This window comes from Phodopus roborovskii, unplaced genomic scaffold, assembly GCF_943737965.1.
Source record: "Phodopus roborovskii unplaced genomic scaffold, PHOROB, whole genome shotgun sequence".
NCBI lineage: Eukaryota > Metazoa > Chordata > Mammalia > Rodentia > Cricetidae > Phodopus > Phodopus roborovskii.
Window position 1 is genome coordinate 6,960,903 of NW_026125506.1, and position 19,904 is coordinate 6,980,806.

Sequence of the window (19,904 nt, forward strand, 5' to 3'; positions counted from 1 at the left end):
TCAATGTTCCACTTTCATGGAATCACCTGGCTGGGTGCCTGACGTACAGGCATGTGAGACAGCCTGTCCCACCGCACCAGTGAGGGTCACAACAGCCTCTCTCTCGATTGAGAACAGGTTTTTGCAGGAGGATTTCCTGTCTTTCATATAGTCTGTCATCCTCAGGAGACATGGCTGTTTTCACCTTGCAGAGCTGTGCATAGCATTTGTGACTAGGATGGCAAGTCACCATGGGAGCCACCTCCTAGGAGGTGGGAGGTGTCATTGTTCTCTCAGAGGAGGAGGCAAAACAATGCTGACTCCTCCCTACTACCTCCTCGAATCCTCCTTGTCTCCTAGTCCTGCCTATCTTCCTTTCCCATTGGCCAACAGTGCTTTACTCATTAACCAGTAAGAGAAACATCTCTACAGAATGACATCTCCCATCACTAATGGATGAAGCCAGTACAGCCCACCCTGCCATATCTCCACTGCCTTCACCTTCCCAGGAGTCCTGGGTCCCAGTCTCTTCAAAGCTATTGCCATGTCCTTTGTCACCATGCCCTCCCATGCCTCATGTCTCAGGCTGCATGGACCCCCATTAAACATCCCCCCTGCCCCTTCCCCAGGGCTGGAAACAGCTTTCCCATCACTTTCTTCCCAGTGAGATGTGAGATGCAGAATTCACACGGCCTTCTAAGGACTTACCACTTTATGTGGGTTACATGTTGACACAGTAGTACTTTAGGTATTGTGGACTAAAGAAAATTAATTTCATCTGGATGTGGGTCACTGGTTATTAGAAATCCCAGAGAGAACAATTTACAACTTATGCTTGTCAGAAGTAGAGGCATGACAGTTAAGCCTTTGACCCTAGCACCTGGGAGGCAGGGGTAGGTGGATCTCTGTGACTTTGAGGCCATCCTGGCCTACACAGTGAGTTCTAGGACAGCCAGAGCTACATAGGAAGACCCCATCCCAAACAAACAAATAGCATAGGCTGAAAGAGCTGGAGTTATGACTCTGGTAGAGTGTTTCCCTAGCATGCCTGAAGCCCTGAGTTCAGTCTCCCAACACAGGCAAAGATGATCAGAGCTCAAGGCTATCTTTGGCTGTATAAGTGAGTTGGAGGCTAGCCTGGGCTTCATGACAGTCTTCCAGAAAGGGAGAAAGGGAAGGGGGCGTGTGTCCTTCATGAGATCACATGTGCACAGACCATGGCACCGAGCCAAGGATGATTCGTTAATATTTTTGAGAATGTCTGCTGTCCCGTATGGACTGTGCCCTGTGCTGGGAAATGTTATGGCTGATGCCTACGCACTACACGGAGCGAAACTAGAGAGCATAGGCGAGCCAAAGACAAGCGCCCAGTCCCAGTCGTTGCTTGTTTTGTCCCTTGTGATCACGTGCCTTCAGCGTGAACTTCACAGCACATGTGATCTTGACTGGTTGGATTGTCCCCTTGATGACATGCCGGGGACATTAAATACTGATTTCTCACTACTTCAAAATGGTTTTTCATGGGCTGGAGATGTGCTCAGTTCATAGAGTGCTTGCTTAGCGTGCACGAAGCCCTAGGTTCACATAACACACAAGCCAGGTGTGGCCGTGCATGCCTGTAGTCCCAGCACTTGGGCAGTGGAAGCAGGAGGATTATCCTCAACTACACAGAGCGTTCAGGGCCAGCCTGGGATACATAAGACTCTGTCTCAAGTACGTTTGTAAGGCTGTGTGACGTTCCAACTCAAGGATGTCCCCAGAAAATTGTGTTTTCCTGGGGCTTGGCATTTTCCCCATGGTGTGGTTATTTTTATTACTAGGCAGGCAAGCTTCCGGTGACCACCTCTGTACACTACTTACTCCACGGGTTTGTTCTAGGGATTGGGTTGCTGATTGGAAGGGTGTGTACCATCATCTCATACAGACGTCACACAAGGCAGAATAAGCCTGAGTTTTCTAGTAATTGTGGTATAACCCAGTTCTACACTTTCCAGTAGCCTCACTGAAGAGATGGCTCGAAATGCAACAGGATTTCTAGTTGTAGCTTCTCTGGAGGCTGAGGCAGGAGGATTGCTTGGGCACACTTCAGGCTTAGCCTGGGGACCCAATCCAGCCACAGACCATAATGAAAGACGTAACAACTCCAGATTTTTGATGCAGGAAGACGTTTTGAAAGCAGTCCCAGATTGGGAACACTTCCCATCCTTCCCAAGTGTTTCTGTGGGGGCTGGCTGCTGGGCCGTGGGGGCTGCTGGGCCGTGGGGGCTGCTGGGCCGTGACAGGGACACAGATGAGTGAGTGCCCATGCTCTCTGCACCTGTTGGATTCTTACTTTCAGGACCAGTTCCTCCCCAGGGGCGTTTCTGAAGTTGGTGGGTAAAGTTGTTTGAATCACAGGGACCCGAAAGCCTTATGCCCTTGGTCTGGGAGTGTAGCTCAATGGTTAGGGCACTCACCTGAAGCACCAGAGAGCTGGGTTCTGTTCCCAGCTCCTAATACCTTGGGTGTTTCAGCACACACGTGTAATCCCTGTGCTCAAGAAGTGGAGGCAGGCGGATCAGGAATTCAAGCTCATCTTTTGCTACATAGTCAATTTAAGGCTAGCCTGGGCTACTCGAGACCCTATCAAAACATGAAGCTCTACGCCTTCCAAGGGGACCACTGTGTATCTTGTGCCTACATCAAGATGTAGAATGTTCTCTGCCCCCTGCCCTCCTCACACTTGTTCACATCACTGTCACCTGGGGTGTGTGTGGGGGGGCAGCCACTGCCCTGACGGCCAACACTGTAGACAAGTGTTGTCTGTGCCAAGAATGAGGTGAAATCGTGAAGCGCGTGCCTTTTCATGCCTTCGGGTCTGTGTTCCATATGGTGCCCGTTTCACTACTGTATACCACTCATCCGTTGGCTGCATCGCCGTTCTGTATGTACTTCGGCTGTCTTTGCCATGGGTGGCTTCCAGTTCACAATGATCCACAAGACTGCAAGCATGCTCTGTTCATCCTCGTCTGTTTGTACCTACTGGGTGCAGGACCCTGGTCATCTTGCTCACTGTCTTGCCCGTCCTGTCCGTGGCTTTAGTTTTCCCTAGCTGTTGCCCCTGGATAACAGCCTTCCCCATTGTTCAGCCTTCCCCATCCGCATGACTACATGTGCCGTGCAGGGATGCAGCCCTGCCTGTCTGTACTGTGTGGGATGGATGAGCTAATCTCTGAAGCGGTGCTTGGCCCAGGTTGGCAGCTTTCCCTGATCTTCCCTGGTGAGCGGCAGCTGCTAGGGATGCTTGAGAGCCCTGTGTTGGTTCTTGAATAAACCGAGTCTTGAGCCTGAGGTGGAGGAGGAGAAGACTCAAGCGGGGTGGGCATTAGTCCTCAGTCAGGTATTCACAGCTTCTAGAATGACAGGTGGGGCGGCGCGGGGAGATGAGGTGATTGCAGGTGGGGATGGCAGGTCCTCAACCCAGTCACTGCATTGGCAAGTTTGGCCTGAACTGGACGTGGTCCCCAGGAGTACTTGAAGGCTCTGAGCATCAAACATCTGGGGGTACTAGGTGACGTCCCATGGGGAAGGGCATGTTTGGACTGTATCCCAGATCTCCCAATTGCCTAGTGCTGCTGTCTTCAGCCTTCTGAGTACCAGGCAGCAAGAGTAAAGCCAGAGGTGACGGTATGGAACCGCTTGGTCACTCGCCACTCCACACCAGCGGCGTTGCGTATCTTGGAGACTCTCTCTCCCTTCCAGGCCTACTTCCCTTCTCTTTCTGCTCTGCCCACCTTGTCTTCTCCCAGGCAAGACAAGCCCCACGGGTAGATAGGGGACAGATCGTGGGGTGTGGTGGGGTGGGCAAACGGGCAGGCACAAGCTCCTCTTTCACAGTGGCAGGGGGACACCACTTGGCGAGTGGCCGGTCTGGCCCACCTTCAGGGGCTAGCACCCATAAATAGCCACCGTCTTGCTAAAGGAGTGGATGATGACCCCAGAGCTGCCCCAGCAGGCAGAAAGGGAGGCTCTTGTATATATGCCTCAGTCATGGCTCAGTGTGGTCAAGGGAGATGTCACAATGTCACAAGAGTGATGGCAGAGGCCAAGCGAGGAGGAAACCAAAGGATACTGCATGTAGCCTCCGACCACCTCAAGTTCAATGTCCGTGATCTCTCTCTCTCTCTCTCTCTCTCTCTCTCCCTCCTTCCCCTCCCATTTCCCCTCCCCCCTCCTCAGTCTCCTCAGACCAGATCGAGCAACTGCACCGGAGGTTCACACAGCTGAGCGGGGACCAGCCCACCATTCGGTGAGATGCTTAGCCTGGCTGGGCTTGCCCTTATTTTCTGCCTGCTGTCTCTTCTCTTTCCCAGGGTACATGTGGCTCTGTGCTGGCTGGCTTCCAGAGCCGTCCCAATTTCTGAAGCAAGCCTGTTGCTTGGATTCTCCTGGGTCTTTCTAAGATAAACAGTGGCTGGCGGGGAGAAGGGGCCCTTTCTGTTTCTTACAGGATCATACCTGTGGGGGAAGCCAGGGAGGGGAGTGATCAGAACCTGTCCTGAAGCCCCCACCCCCAACACACACGCGCACGCGCGCGCACACACACACACACACACACACACACACACACGGATCACCTGCCAGATGCTCTCCAGGGCTGGAGTGAGAGAGCCAACTGATAGAACTGTGTTCCCTGGGGTGCTGGGTGCTGGCATCGCCTATCTCTAGACTTTAATTCCACAGTGACATTCCAGTCTTGGACAAGATGGGTGGCGGGGTCCACTTCTGTTAGGGAAGCTGATGCCTCCCCTGTGGCCTCATCCCTTTGGTTTTGGTACTGGAGGTGAGCCCTGCCCCACACCTGCTAGGCAGCCACTTCACCCTGGTCTATAACCCAGCCTCTTTGTTTCCTCCGCCCCCCCCCCCTTTGCTGGGTCACATTAAATTCCCCAGGCTGGCCTTGAATTCACTCTCTAGCCCAGGCTGGCCTTGGACTCTGTCTGTAGCCCAGGCTGGCCTTGCTATCCCCCTGCCTGCTCAAAAGCTGGAGTGACAGACAGGTGGGAGCCACAGACCCTACTACATGAACAGACTTCTGTCACAAACTTTCTAGCAGATAGTGTTTTAAATTATGCGTGGGTCTCCAGGTGACGTCATCGAAACCCTGATGCAAGCCTTGGGAAAGCTTGCTTCTTCCTAGATGGCTTGGTTCCCCCCCCCCCCCCCCCCCCGAGGGAGCCGTGTGCTCATGCACGTCTTCTTGCTTCCCACACAAAGGCACATTATTAACTTAGAGTGGCGCCCAGAAGGTTCCCATGGTCTCGTGGGTCTGTGGCCTCTGGTCTCAATTTAATTTGCTCCACACTCCATCAAAGACAGGGTTGACCTGTGCAGAGCAGCTAGCTGTCCGGCCCTGTAAGCCCAGAGGAGAAACCTGGGCGCCCCATGAAGTTCCCGGGCTTGTCACTGGCTTATAGGCTCAGGCACCTGATTGGGAGCCAATTACCATCACCAGGGGCCAGAAACAAACTATTTGCCTTGCTTAGACTTGAGATAGGGTAGGCTTTGGGGTCAGACCCGGCCTTACCTGGTGAGAGGCTTTGGATCAAATCCCCATCTCTTCAGAATTGAGGTGCAGGCAAGAAACCTGGGAGACAAACCTCTTGACTGTGTGCTTTGGCCAGTCACCCGGCACACCCCCAGTGCCAGCCTTCTGTGTAAAGCAGGCTGTGGCTTTAGCTTGAATGTGAGCAACAGGCTTGCAGATGCACACAGCTGCTTCCCAGGCATTTGGCAAATGGGCCGGGCTAGTGCGGCCCACCTGAGATTGGGAGCAGTCTGGTTGATCTGCTTGGAGGGTGTAGGAGTCCTGAGTCCTGTGGGGGAGGGGGCACCACAGACATCCTGTCTGCACAGAGGTGAGTTTGGGGTCAGAGGGGGACTGTCAGTCAAGCTGTAAGGTTTGAGTGGGTGTTGAGGGACCCCCATGCTACAGGCAGGCAGAACCTTGGCTCCTAACATAGTTACTGGTCACCTTCTGTCACCTTCTCATCCCACGCGGTGCTCACACAGCAGGTGTGCAGGGACTCCCTGAGGAGTTCGTGGCATCTAAGCAAACCTACTGTGTGTCATAAGCGGTGTGAGCAGTTGGGCTCCTAGGACTATAGTGGGGACAGTAGACTCCAGCTGGGCTATCGGGAGGCTCTCACCCCAGCCTTCCAGATGCTGGGCTATCTATCGGGGAGGCTCTCACCCCAGCTTTCCCAGATGCTGGGCTATCAGGGGAGGCTCTCACCCCAGCTTTCCCAGATGCTGGGCTATCGGGGAGGCTCTCACCCCAGCCTTCCAGATGCCGGGCTATCTATCTGGAGGCTCTCACCCCAGCCTTCCAGATGCCGGGCTATCTATCAGGAGGCTCTCACCCCAGCCTTCCAGATGCCGGGCTATCTATCTGGAGGCTCTCACCCCAGCCTTCCAGATGCCGGGCTATCTATCAGGAGGCTCTCACCCCAGCCTTCCAGATGCTGGGTTATCTATCAGGAGGCTCTCACCCCAGCCTTCCAGATGCTGGGCTATCTATTGGGGAGGCTCTCACCCCAGCCTTCCAGATGCCGGGCTATCGGGAGGCTCTCACCCCAGCCTTTCCAGATGCTTCTGCATGTTTGTGTGCCCAGACGCCACCGCACACTGCAGCCACACATCCATCTACTTTGTGCCCCAAGGCGAGCCGTCCATCACCCCTTTCTAGCTGCCCCTTACTCATAGTGGACGGGGTGGGCCTCCTCTTCTGCTGACCCCCTTCTGCCCACACCCAGAGCTGCCTTGTGCTGTGTGTGTCTGTCTCTCTCTCGCTTCTGATCCATCCCAAAGTGCACAGTTCTACCCAGAGTCTGGGACGCTGTCCCTCTGCCCATCCCACTCAGCCGTCAACCCCGATGTCTTCTCCCATCCCCAAACAATGTGTCCAGCATTGCCTGGGAAGGAGACATCCGCCCTGTGAGACACAGTCCCTTCCCTGAAGAGTCCCTATGAGGCCTCAGTTTCCCCAGTATGCTGAATGAGCTCACTATGAGCTCTGCACTGAGGTCTGCGTGACCTTGCCGGAAACTAGCCCACAGCACTGGCCTTGCAGAAGAGGCCCGCTCAGCCCCAGGTGGTTTCCTTGGTCTTGTATGTCCCTTTGTAAGCTGGATGCTTGCCCTATTCTCTTTGCGAGTCCCCAGGGGATCTCAGCTGGAACTGGGCAGGAGTGGGTGCCTAGAGCTCTGATTCTCTCCAAAGCCAAAATGTAGAGCCTGGAGTAAGCGGGGTGCACTCCTGGGGTCAGAGCGCTTCTGATAGCTAGCTGTGTGACTATAGCATACTGGCTTGGCCTCTCTGGGCTCCATGTACTTGTCAATGAAAGTGGGCCCACCACTGTCACCACTTGTAGGTGCCAGGGTTATTGACAGGGTTATGAACCTCCCAGTGAGTGGCCTGGCATGGGGAGGACACTGGAACTTGGGGAGATGATGTAAACCACCCCGCTCCCCGGCTTCAAGCTGCCCTGGAGGAGGCATGGAAGGTGGGTGTCTCTTGGGGTTTTCTGTGGCCCCCTTTTCCTTGCTGGCCACTAGGGCGGCAGTGCTGGACTGATGGTAAGTGCCAAGGGCAGTGACCCTGATAGCATCCAGGGCCCCGGACGGCGCAGAATCCTTTCAACAAGTTCAATGAGGGCCTGATGGGCATGAGAAGGAGACCCTGAGGCCGCTCGGCTTGGCCTGGCCCAGCTCCAGCACCGAGACTTGCCTTCTCTGTCAGAGTAGAGGTGGCAGAAGTCGGGTGTCTTTGAGTACCAGACTAGACCTACTTCTTAAGAGTGACTACTTCCAGACTAAAGCCAAGACGTTGCAGCTGGGCTGTAGCCGTGGTCCTTACGCCCCCCCCCCTTCTGGGGCCCCCAGCAAGTGGTCTGTCCTGAGCCACTCAGCTTCCTGGGATAACATGCTACCCCTCCTGGTTAGGAAGCGGTTTCTCCCCCTCTCTGCCTCGCCGGTCTCTAAAATGGGTTCGGTGCCTGCCCTCCATGGCATTGTCACTGGGGTGGGCCCTTCCTCCTCGGGAGGGCTCCCTGGTGGCTGTCACGAATAGGGTCTCTGTCCGCCGCCGCAATGCCATGGTCCAATTCTCCCCACTGCTGCCGCATTGTCTCTGTTCCCGCAGTGTTCACACGTGTGGCACCCTCATTCCAGGGCCCTGAGAGTTCCTACCTTACCACTGGAACATCTGAAACTGGGGGGCCCTCCCCCCAAAACCATGTGCTGCAGAGGAAGGAGCCTGGGTCAGCAGCCACAGCCTATTTCACCCCATCGCGTTTGTGCAGAGGGGAGCGTTAGTTAGGTCTGCACCCATCTCACAGATGAGGAGACTGACCCTCCCAGAAGCAGGTGTCTGGTGAGGGGTGGGTGGCATAGGGGTGCGGGTCTGGCAGGCACCTGTAGAGATGGAGAGGGAGTAGGCAGTACCAGGGGCTGGTGACTCCCCACAGCTGGGACTGGCTGGCTGGCTCTGTGTCACACCTGTTTCTTCAGGGAGTCATAGGAGCCCCGGTTACTCGGTGGAGTCTCCCCCAGGTGAGGGCCACACTGCAGGCCTCACAGCTCACGCAGCCACTGAGCCTGTCATATGAGCAGTGGCCAGCAAGGAGGGGGTGCCCTGGTGATCTGATCGTCTCCGTGGTAACCTTGACTCCTCTGTCCAGGGTTCTGGTTTCTCTTGCTTCCTCCTGTGGTTGTTGGAGGCTAGCAACTGCGTGGGGGCAGGGACAGAACCCTTGTGTGTCCAGCCCTGAGGCTCCCTGTGTTCTCTCTGGGTTGCCTGTTGCAAAGGCAGTGAGCTGTTAGCCTGTGTGGAAATTCCCTCTGTGGAAATGGACGGTGCTGCGGTTTTTAACAAAAGCAGGGGGAAGTTTTTAGTAGTTTGAGGAGCACTCATTCCCGCCATTTAAATTGCACTGTCACTTTAAGCATCCCAGAGTGACACCCACCCCCATCACCCTGGAAACCAGGCTCTGTGCTGGCTTCCATCCTGAGCTGAGCGGGTGATGTTCTTGAGGCTCGGTGGCAGCATGTGTCCTTGCTTCATTCCCTTGTTTGGTCAGGTTGTCAGCAGGCAGAGTCTGTGCAGCCTAGAATGGTCTTGAACTTGCGATCCTCCTGCCTCAGCCTCCTCCGCACTAGGATCCCAGGCTCACACCACTGTACTGCCGCTTCTCGGGTACCCGGGACTACAGATTACTGTGTGTCCACTCAACTTGGCGGAGTTGGTTCTCTCCTTCCACATTTACACAGGTTCTGGGAATTGAACTCAGGTCTTCAGGCTTGCACACACCTGCTTTTACCGACTCAGCCATCTCGCCAGCCCCTCCACTCCTTTTACACCCATCCTGCCCCAAATCTATTTTTTTTTTTTGGTCTTATCGTGGCACCCATCACAATGAGACAACTGTTCAAAGTGTATTCTTCTTCCAGAGTGGGCTCTGGTGACTGCAGAGGGTGGCTGTACCCAGCCACCAGCTCCTGTTTGGCTCGATGCCAGCAGTCCAGCCACAAGGGAGGGGCAGGAAGCCACCCAGGGTTGGTGAGAACAGGAGAGATCCGGTCACCTGTTTCTGCTTGTGTTTGGAGCCGGAGGCCCCTCTCCTATGAGGTGAAGCCAGGTTGGGACAAGGGACTGTTTGTGGACTGTCCCAACTCAAAGGGCCTCAGCTCCCTGTCCCAGTTCATTCCAGTGTCACCCCCCCCCACTAATGTCCTCAGGGTGTGTGTGTGTGTGTGTGTGTGTGTGTGTGTGTGTGTGTGTGTGTAATCAGCCACCCTCTCCCCATCCCAAGCATACTTTTTTGCCCCCTGGTGCCCTTGGAACTCACTGCCATGGAGCAGCACAGGCAACCTGAATGGAGTCTGGCCCCCTCGCGTGAGGCAGGCAGAAGGGACACACGCCTGCACCCTGCCCAGGCTGCTGCTGGGTTTCTTGACTTTACTGAAGTGAAGGCCACACACCTTATAGTTCAGTCATTAAAAAGCACAGCAATATCAGTGTTAAGTATCCAGAGTATTTGTCACCCAAGAGGATCCTGCCCCATTAGGGTCATCTGGCTTCCCCAGCCCTGGGCCACCGTCTCCTGCTTTTTACCTCAGTGACTCGGCCTGTTCTAGACACATCATTTAAATGGAATTGTGACCTTTCTCTGCCATTGTCTTCCCAGCAAGGTCAGTCTTAGGGTCCATCCTCCTGTGGTGGGGGGTATCAGTGCTCCAGTTCTTTTCCTGGATGTGTAATATTCCCGTGTGGACAGCCTGCAGTCCGGATACCATGTTACCTGGTAGCAGACATTTGGTTGGCCCCTCTGTGGTTCTCATGTGGTTCCTGTGAGACTGCCCATGTGTGCTTGCTTCTCTTAGGCACACGCTAAGAGGTGCCAGGTCATGAAGTGCTCAGACTCCAGTCCCTTAAGGACCTTCCAGCCAGTGTCTTACTGCTGGGCTCCCAGATGAGCCAGCCCAAGGCTTTCCCACCTGAACTCTGCAGATCTTGTCTCTGCAGCCTGAGGACGAGGGTCCTACCCACCTCTCGGGTCCCTCCAAGTGACAGGTTCCCTCCATCTAACCCCGTCACCCAATCTGTAGGCAAGAGGCCTGAGAGAGGGTGGGGCTGTGGGGGATGCCTGTGTCCATGCCACTGATGACCACTCTCTTGTGACTTTCTCTCCCGTGTGTCCCGGAATACAGCAAGGAGAACTTCAACAACATCCCTGACCTGGAGCTCAACCCAATCCGATCCAAAATCGTCCGTGCCTTCTTCGACAACAGGTGTGCTCCCTCCCCTAGGCAGGCTGAGCTGGGAAGCCTTCCACTCTGAAACCCTGAATGGGGGAGGGACCTTTCTCTGTCCTGGCAGTCAGCTCCCACATAATGATAATTATGAAAGCCCGGCCTATAGCTTAGGCTTGTGCCAGCCGCTCTCATAACTTAAATTAACCCATTTATTTTAATCTGCATTTTTGATGAGTGGCTCATTGCCTCATCTCTCAGTTCTGTCCATGCTGCTTCCTAGATTTCTCCTCCTCTTCCTCTCTCCCTGGAGATCCCATCTACACCTCCTGCCTAGCCATTGGCCTTTCAGCTTTTTATTACACCATTCAGAGCAGCAGAGCTTCACACAGTGTGCAGATAGCCCATAAACTGTGGCTTTGGACTGCTCTCCGACTCCCCCCATGTGTGAGTCAGGCCATTGTAACAAATGTGTAACAGGCTGTGTAACAAATGACTCCAAAGTGAGCAGGTACTTTAGGTACCCCAGCCCCAAGCCAGCCCAGCACTGACTTCTCATGGCTTCCGTGGGCCAGGAGGCCAGAGGCCGTTTCTCCTCCCACATGTGGCTAAGGCTAAGGACAGGAGGAAGACCTCCCAGGCTCAGGTGCTGAAGGCACGACTCCATCCCCAGCTGGAGGGGCTGTAGAGATCCATGGATGAGGAGGGCTCTGACCTCTGAACCGATGGGCCTGTCATTGGATAGTATTAGTGGAAAGTGACTGACTAGGCTGGGGCCCAGTTGGTGGAGCATGAACCCGGCAAGGGGGACTGTGCAGGCTTGGGGAGAAGATTCTTGGCACCATGTATGCAAAGGGCCACGTCATGAGCGCGGGCGTGTGTGTGTGTGTGTGTGTGTGTATGTGTATGTGTGTGTGTATGTGCGCACGCAAGAGTGCACATGCTTGCGGTGTCTGTGTGTGTGCATGTGTGCATGTCTGTGCCTGTGCATGTGCGTGTGTGTGCGCGCGGGGGCGTGCGAGTGCGCATGTGTACACTCTACAGTATTCTGTACCTATAGAGGTCAGTGGGAAGTGTATAGGGTCAGTTCTCTACCATGTGGGGCCTGGGGAATGAACTCGGGAGAGCAGATTTGGCAGCAGAGCTAGCACCTTTACCCACCAAGCCATCTCAGGAGATATTTTTTACGTACTGAGACCTTCCCTCCGCCTGCTGCCCTCTCAGGAACCTGCGCAAGGGACCCAGTGGCCTGGCCGAGGAGATCAACTTCGAGGACTTCCTGACTATCATGTCCTACTTCCGGCCCATCGACACCACCCTGGGGGAGGAGCAGGTGGAGCTGTCCCGAAAGGAGAAACTGAAATGTGTGTGCCAAGCCCTCAGAATGTGGGAGCCCCTGAGAGTGGGAGGCTAGGCCGTGGGAGGGAGGGAGGGAGGGAGGGAGGGAGGGAGGGAGGGAGGGAGGGAGGGAGGGAGGGAGGGAGGGAGGGAGGGAGACAGACAGCTGAGGACACACACAGCCTGTGTCCTTACACCACTGGTCCCCAAACGGCAGATGTTGCTGTGGCCTCTCTGAAGTTGCAACTCTGTGGCCTCGTAAAAGCCCAGCAGCTTCTGACTTTTGGGGGACAGGCGGGGTGGGTGGCTGCAGGGCAACGGCGTCCTTTAAGGACACTGGGAGTTTTACTCGAGGCCTCTGGACCTGGGCATGGTGGGCTGACTGAGCAGGGGTGGCTGTGGGACTCAGGACTCTGGCAGGTAGAACCTTGTACCCAGGGCTGGGAGGCCCTGACTCTGGGCCCCACACCTGCCCCTACCCATGGCATGCTGTGCGCAGGCTATGGTAGCCCTCTCCTGAGGTTCCTCCAGCTCTGGGAAGCCTTTAGTGGCCACCCTGGCTAGCATGGAGTCTCCTTTCACCACTGTGATCTTTCCCACGACTCCAGACATCACGGCCCTCCCCACCTCCTCAGGCTCCAAATACTCAGCTATGTTTAGCACTGGAGTGCATGCGAGGGGCTGGTGGGAACGACCATGCTGGGTATCCCCTGGGTCTCATATGTTATTGCCCAGGGGGTCCGTACACTCCACCCCGCCCGCCTGAGGGCTGTGAAGAGGGCCATGCAATCAGGAACATAGGTCTGAGCCGGCTCAGGACCCGTCTTAGCACACACGGCACTTGACGGCCCATCCGTGAAGTGTGATCTCACAGGCTCAGGCTAGGACAGCATGACCAGGAAATACTGTGTGGATCTGGACATTTGGTCCCTGAGAGCAGAGTGTGTGGGGGGGCTGGGGTGGTGGGGGGCAGCCACTCGGCACCTCATCTCTGTGGGGCAGCCAGGCAGGCCCTGCTAAAGTTGTCTGCCACCCTCGGGATCCACCTAGGGCCGGCCAGCCGTCAGGATGTGGGCAGCGTGGCTCGGGACCTGGCATTTTAAGATAACACCCAATTGGCTTTGTGGTCATGAGATGTCCAGCCTTGTCACATGCCTGGAGTCTAGTGGCGGTGGTGGCAGGCAATGCCTGCCACTCCAGTTTTATGGATGGGAAACCAAGGCTTAAGAGAGGTCACTGGCTCAAGGCACCCCACTAGGAAGAGACCAGTTAGGCCCCGTGGTGGCCTGCGCCCTAAGGCTTTGGCGCCTAGATCTTGTCAGTGTCTTGTGTCCAGTCTGGCGTAGCTTCGGAGCAGGAGCCTGAGGGAGGAGTGGGCACAGGCCCCACTCCTGGCTTCGCCTGACTGGCTCCTACCTCCCGTTCCCTGCAGTTCTGTTCCACATGTATGACTCGGACAGCGACGGCCGCATCACCCTGGAAGAGTATAGAAATGTAAAGTATGCTCTCTTGGCCCTGCCCGGGGCTCCTGGCACCTCCCCCTCCTCGGACCATCGTGGAGACCCAAGGTCACCAAGTGTCTGCCCCACTGGCAGGTGGTGGAGGAGCTGCTTTCTGGAAACCCTCACATCGAGAAGGAGTCAGCTCGGTCCATCGCAGATGGAGCCATGATGGAGGCGGCCAGTGTGTGCGTGGGGCAGATGGTGAGCACCCCTTGGGGCAGAGGGAGGGAAGGGCGTGGAGCAGGACTCCACCAGCAGATGCCCCCATTCTGCGGCTCCACATTGCCTTTCCCGTGGTTGGAACCCTGCGCTTCCTCAAGGCCTCAGTGGCAGGAGCCAGGTGGGTCCCCTTGCCGCTCTAAGTGGCATGGAGCCCAGGTCAGAACCTATTGCAGGCTCTTTCGGTCCCCATGAGACTGTGGCTCTGGAGAGCTGTGTGACACGGCAAAGCAGAGCTCACGGTTTAGGTGGTTGCCACCGAGGGCTCCCTACCCCCGTGGGCAGCACCACAGAGCACAGCGCTGCGGGAGCGTCCCCTCCCCGGTTAGAGAATAGAATGTTCTCGGGCCTCGACAGCGGGCTCGGCACCTTTGGGAAGACCATGGGCACGGTGGGGGGGGGGCAGCCGAGGGATGAGTGCCCTGTGTGCGCACCATTTCCTAGCTCCTGCCTCATTCTACCAGTGGGGAAACTGAGGCTGGAGCTGGCTCTTTTCTGGCTGGGGTCTCTCTTACAGGGTGGGGTGCAGCCCAGCAGCCCTGGGAACTACTAGGGTGGGCGGACGGCCACCTCTGTGGGCTGGGCTTCCAGCAAGCTCTGGTTCTGTTGCAATAGCTTCAGCGCAGAGGCAGCTCCATGCTGGGCCCTGCCTCTGTGTCCCTGTCTGTCACTGGGGACCCCTGAGCTGCCCTCCTGACTTGTTTATCTGTACTTCCCTCAGAGGGGCAACTGCCCCAGTAAAACCTCCACACTTTGCACGTGAAGCCCCTCAGGGAAGGGCCCTGGCTGGGTGGAGAGCCAGGCTCCCCCTTGTAACTGGGGCAGAGCCAAACACCCATTTGGCTTAATTACTCTCTGCATAAATGAGTCCCCATCCCACTCTACTTTCAACTGGCGACTTCTCTTCATTTGCCGTAGTAAAATTGTTGGCAGCTGGCCCCTGCCTCACAAGTGGAGACTTCCCTAGTGCAGATCCCCAGCAGGGTGGGGACAGAGCCGCCCGGGAGCCCGGCATGTGTGTCTTCCTATGGAGCCCACGCTGCGTTTCAGCCAGATCAAGGCAGATCCAACTCTGGCTGAGCTGTGGGTCAGGGTGGCCACTGGTTTCCGATGATGGCTAATGCCACTCACCATCCCTCCTTCGATGGCCTTCCAAAGCTACTTGCTGACTTGGGCGGGGACTCTTTAAGTACCTTCCCTAGACCATGTCTGTGCAGGGATCTTGGTGGGTAGAGGGAGGGGCTGCTAAGTTCGGCTCCATCCTGAGCTTGCCAACTGCCAGCCTCTGTCCTTGCTGGCACCAAACCCCTGCTGGACTTCTCACAGTGGGGCTGAGTCTATAATTAGCTCTCCTCACCCAGCCTGGGAGTGAGGTGCCCTGGGGGAGAGGGTGGCTACTTCTCTCCACCCCCCCCACCCCCGCGAGGGAGGAGCAGAGAGGAAGAGTCCCTGGGGATAGGGCAGGCCCAGGCCAGTAGAAAACTGGGGGTTTATGAAATGTTTTACGAGACAAACCCTAAAAGAACATTGACCCTTGCCTCTGGGAACAACCAGGAAAGGGTGAAGGTCACTGTCTCTCCATGCCCACTTGAGGCCCCGCCCTGTAGGAAACCACCCTTGGGGGCTTTTCCCCACTACAGAGAACACAGCACACGTGTGCCTTGGCTGTTGTGTTGGGCCACTTGTATTTTGGTGTATGCGGGGTGTCTGGGATTTGAACCCAGTGCCCCATGCATGCTGAGCTCAGGCTGTATCACCAAGTCCCAGCCTAGCCAAGCACACACTTCCCTCGGTAGCCTGATTGGACACGACCTTCTTTCCCTCGCCAGATGTCTGTCCAAAGGGCAGAGAAGGCCTGACCACACTCCCCATGTGCTGGATGCTGGGAGCAGCAGGCACTAGCTCCTTGTGGGTCCCTGTTTCTTTTCGGCTGAGAAGAGCTAGCTGCTTGGTAGCCATGAAGGGGCCTAATCCTGAGGAGGCACCCTGGGGCAGTGCAGGGGACCCTGACTACCCAGCAGGGGTCTTTGGGATCCTGCAAATGGTGTGCACCTTCCCAGGGGGATGCTGTGTGGACATTCTGGAGACTTGTTCAGCAGTTCAGGGGGCAAGGGTCAATGTTCTTTTAGGGGCTTCTTTGTTTCAGAAAACATGTCTTCCCCCCCACCCCCGGGTTTCCAGCGGCCTGGGCAGAGCCCTGGTACCATCCCTTTGGTTCCTACAGTCGGAAGGTCACAGCTGGAGACTTGCTGTGGAGCATGCTACCCCTGACTGAAGCCACACTCTGTCCCCTGCTCCCTGGTTATCATGGTGACTCATTGGCATGAGGGTGGCCACAGGGAGGGGGGGACTCCATTCCCTTCTCCTTCCCCCTAGCGGGCTGTGAGCATAGATTAGCCCAGAATAGTTCTGTTATCAGTACAGGGAGCTGAGGCAGGCCCCAGGCTGACAGGACGTATCTTGGTGGTTGGACATTTAGGGACAGGCAAGGTGAGGTGGGCTGTATTGGGAAGGAGGGCCCATGCCTGAGGGTCTACATCCCCCACACCCTCCTGTGGGGCCCTAGTGGGATGAAGTCACTGTTGGGCTGCAGGAGCCTGGCATGGCTGTGGACACAGGACCCGCCCCTCTCTCTCTGTCCTAACTCGACCTCTGTTCTCTGGGTATCTGGAGGAGGTAACCTGCATGAATCCCTGACCTGACCACTCCCTCCCTCTCAATCTCATTCTCAGGAACCGGACCAGGTGTACGAGGGGATTACCTTTGAGGACTTCCTGAAGGTGGGTTCCAGGGGGAAAGGACAGAAGTGCCTGGGCATGGGGTTTTCAGGACACCATGAGCATCTTGTGGAGCTGTCCGTGGCTGTCGGCAGATCTCAAGTGCCCACCAGGGCTGTTCTATAGGAAGGCCTTGGAAACCATATAAACTGATCTGCTTGGCCTCTGTGGAAAGGGTAGCATTTCTGTGTGGGCCCTGACCTCAGCGGTGCACAGGTAGATGGGAGAAGTCAATTTCTCTCCCTTGGGACACTGGCACCCTTCCTAGGAGCAGTCGCTTTTCACAGTACAGCAGGGATTCTGGAAGGTTCTGGAAACTTCCTGGACCTGGACAGACACCAGCATTCTGCAAGCAGACTGGAGTAAATGACACACTGCTGAGTCCCTGGCATGTCCTGAGGGGAGTTTTAAGTGGCCACCCACTCGCCTGTCCTCCCTCTTGTGAAGGTATCTGCACCCCGCTGGTGGGCAGCCTTCCCTGTCACAAACACACTCTAGGACTGGGAGTTAAGATCGGATGCTGCGACGACCAAGTTATCTGGAAGCAGGAAGAAGAAAATGCTAAAATCATCTCTCCAAGGCCTTCTGGGCATGGAGGGTGGGCAAGGAGGTCAGGACACAGGACGACCTATGAACTCCCAGTCCAGCTTCCCAGCATGCAGTCTCCACCAAGGCTGGTTCTTGGAGGGAGCCTGGAGCCTCTAGGGTTCGGTTTGCAGGGCCAGGGCTGGCCACTGTCCTCTAAGTCACACGAGAGACCCACACCCAAGGCTGGAGAGGGTGTGTGGCGGGGGAGGCCAGGAGCCCTAGCGTGTGGATTTGCTCAGGCTTGCACTGGGACCTGTCCGTCCAGGGACATCACAGAGTAACGGGGGTAGAGGGCGTAGTTGCTTTGAGCGACGTATGGAGGCACCACAAGTGAGATCTTAGCACCAGGGAGGCTGAGGCAGGGGCATCTGGAGTTCGAAGCCAGCCTGGGTTGAAGTTCAGAGTCTTGCTGAGACAAACCAACCAAGCTGCTTTCTCCGTGGTTCTTCAGAAGCTAGCTCCTCTTGTCTGTCCTTTTTGGTGCCCCCGATGACTGTGCCCTCTCCCAGACCTTAGCTGACTGTCATGAAGTCTGGGATCTTTCTCAGAACATCTCAGACTCCCAACCGTTGGGGCTGCTCAATGTGAAGCTGAGCCGTTTCCATGTCCACACAGGCCCAGTGCAGGGGACAGTGGGAAGCCTAGCTCCAAGGCCTACTTCATCCAGGTGACCAAACTGCTGCATTATTTACTGATGGGTGTCTAATGGAGTTTATATTAGTGTTCTGTGGATGGGGCTGGCCCAGTCTGAGTCTGGAAAGTGGGAAGCATGGTGTGGCAACCCTGGAATGACATTGAGGAGGAGGTTGTCATTGGCACCGAACTGCACCCGTTGGGTGTGGGTGACATCAAAGAGCCCATCCACCAAGGAGCTTGGATTCAGGACTTCCTCCTAACTCGCCATGGTGACCAGCAAGAACCAGACTAGCTCGAAGAGAGAAAGAGAGGGGAGTTGTTCCTCGCTTAGCTCACACACAGCCTTGGAACCCATCTTCTCATCGGCCAAGTGGCTCAGCCGGTGGCAGAGGAAGGCGGGTGGGAAGGCCGAGGACCTGGCTCGGGCAGGCGTCACGCAGTGGTAGGGACGTCTCCTGATGCCACTCCCTCCGTTCCAGATCTGGCAGGGAATAGACATCGAGACCAAGATGCATATCCGCTTCCTCAACATGGAGACCATCGCCCTCTGCCACTGACCTGCGCCATAGTCCTGCGCCACCGACCGCTCAAGGGCGGGGTGGTGGGAAGCTGGGGGTGGCCGGGGCCCTTTGTTCAGCCCTTTGCCTAAGCTGCTGTGACAGTCTGTGCCCCTCCCTTTACTTGTCCTTCTGGAGAGGTGTGATGTGTGGGACACTGCTGTTTGTATCTCTAATGATGACAATAAAGGTTTCCTAAAGAGCCTGGCATCCCCGTCTGCTGTCACACCCCTTAAAGGAACCCGGGTCTCGGTGATGTGAGGCTGATTCCAAGGAGTGGGCAGAGATTGGTGAGGAAGGGCTGACGGATGTCCTGTCTGTCAGTCCTTGTGGCGATCTGTTCTCCCTTTCAAGGATCAGGCATCCTCCTGCGGTCCCCACCCAGGGGAAGCCTGGAAGAGCCTGCCTTTCTGGGCAGGCTTCCAGACGGCCTGGGCCATCATGGCTGGCTGCCGACGCCACCTCCTGATGGATACCTGTAGCCGGGGATGCCACAGTCCCTCCTCCGGAGACCATGGATCCAGCTGCAAGCCCGGGACACGCCAGTTCCCAGCATAGGCAGCAGTGAAGACCTAAGGTGCCAACTGCAGGTGAGGAGCTCAGACAGCTGTTTGTCACCTCTCATTTCAGGACAGGTGGGGCGGGGGTGGGGCCAGTAGCCGGATGGTGAGACCACCTGTGACTGCTGTCCTGGCTGCTGCTCTCATGGTGCACACGTGGCTGGCTGGTGTTTGCTCTCCGGGTCGGTCTGTTTCAGGATGGTTCGTTCCCTCTGTTGACACTGGGAGGTGGCGTTCTAGATTCCAGGCAGTTCTCCAGGAGGCTGACACCTGCTGCTGTTGCAGCAGTCTCAAGAGTGAGCATTCTCTCTCAATCTTGTTTGTGTAGTCCTAGGCCTGAAGGGGCAAAGGAGCCCCCTTCCCTCCCCTGCTGTTTCTCTTCTACACCCTCATCATGCATGTGTAGGTGGATGTGGCTTCAGATGTTTTTGTTTTTCTGTACATTTGTTATTGGAGTGTGTGTGTGCATGTGCACGCGCACACACACACGCGTGCGCACACACACACACACACACACACGCCCGCAGGCACATGCCAGTGCATGTTAGCTAAAAGTGGAGCTGGAGTCAGAGGTGCAGGAAGAGCGAGCGCCTGGCTTATTATGTGGGTACCAAGATGTACACTCCGGTTCTCACGATGGCACAAGTGTCCATGGTGTTGGTGTGTATGTGTAGATCAGAGGACAGCTTTGGGGAGTTAGTTCTTGCCTTCCACCATGCTGAGGCAGGGCCTCTCTCTCCCAATCTGCTGTGGACCCCAGACCAGATGGCTCCCAGGACGCTGGGCAACTGTTCCATTCCCGCCCCCCATTCCACACGAGGACTGGGATGACAGAGTGGGCCACCACGTTCAGCTTTTTTGTTTTTTAAAGAAAGTGTATATGCCCATTGAGTTTGTACATGAGTGTGGGTGCTCCAAGCTGAGCGCATCAGCCAGATGCCCTGGGAGCTGGAGTTCT

At 56.1% G+C, this 19,904-nt stretch overlaps 1 protein-coding gene across 1 annotated transcript in view; it reads left to right on the plus strand.

Moving 5' to 3' along the window:
• Window positions 1-18,546, plus strand: part of Tesc (tescalcin) — a 28,126-nt gene extending 9,580 nt beyond the window's left edge. Inside the window, exons 2-8 of the mRNA XM_051176526.1 lie at window positions 4,198-4,267; window positions 10,728-10,808; window positions 11,994-12,133; window positions 13,540-13,601; window positions 13,703-13,810; window positions 16,561-16,608; window positions 18,309-18,546. Coding sequence (XP_051032483.1) covers window positions 4,198-4,267; window positions 10,728-10,808; window positions 11,994-12,133; window positions 13,540-13,601; window positions 13,703-13,810; window positions 16,561-16,608; window positions 18,309-18,386 — 587 coding nt within the window. The 3' untranslated portion in view covers window positions 18,387-18,546. The remainder of the gene's footprint in view (window positions 1-4,197; window positions 4,268-10,727; window positions 10,809-11,993; window positions 12,134-13,539; window positions 13,602-13,702; window positions 13,811-16,560; window positions 16,609-18,308) is intronic.
• Window positions 18,547-19,904: the final 1,358 nt, after the last annotated feature.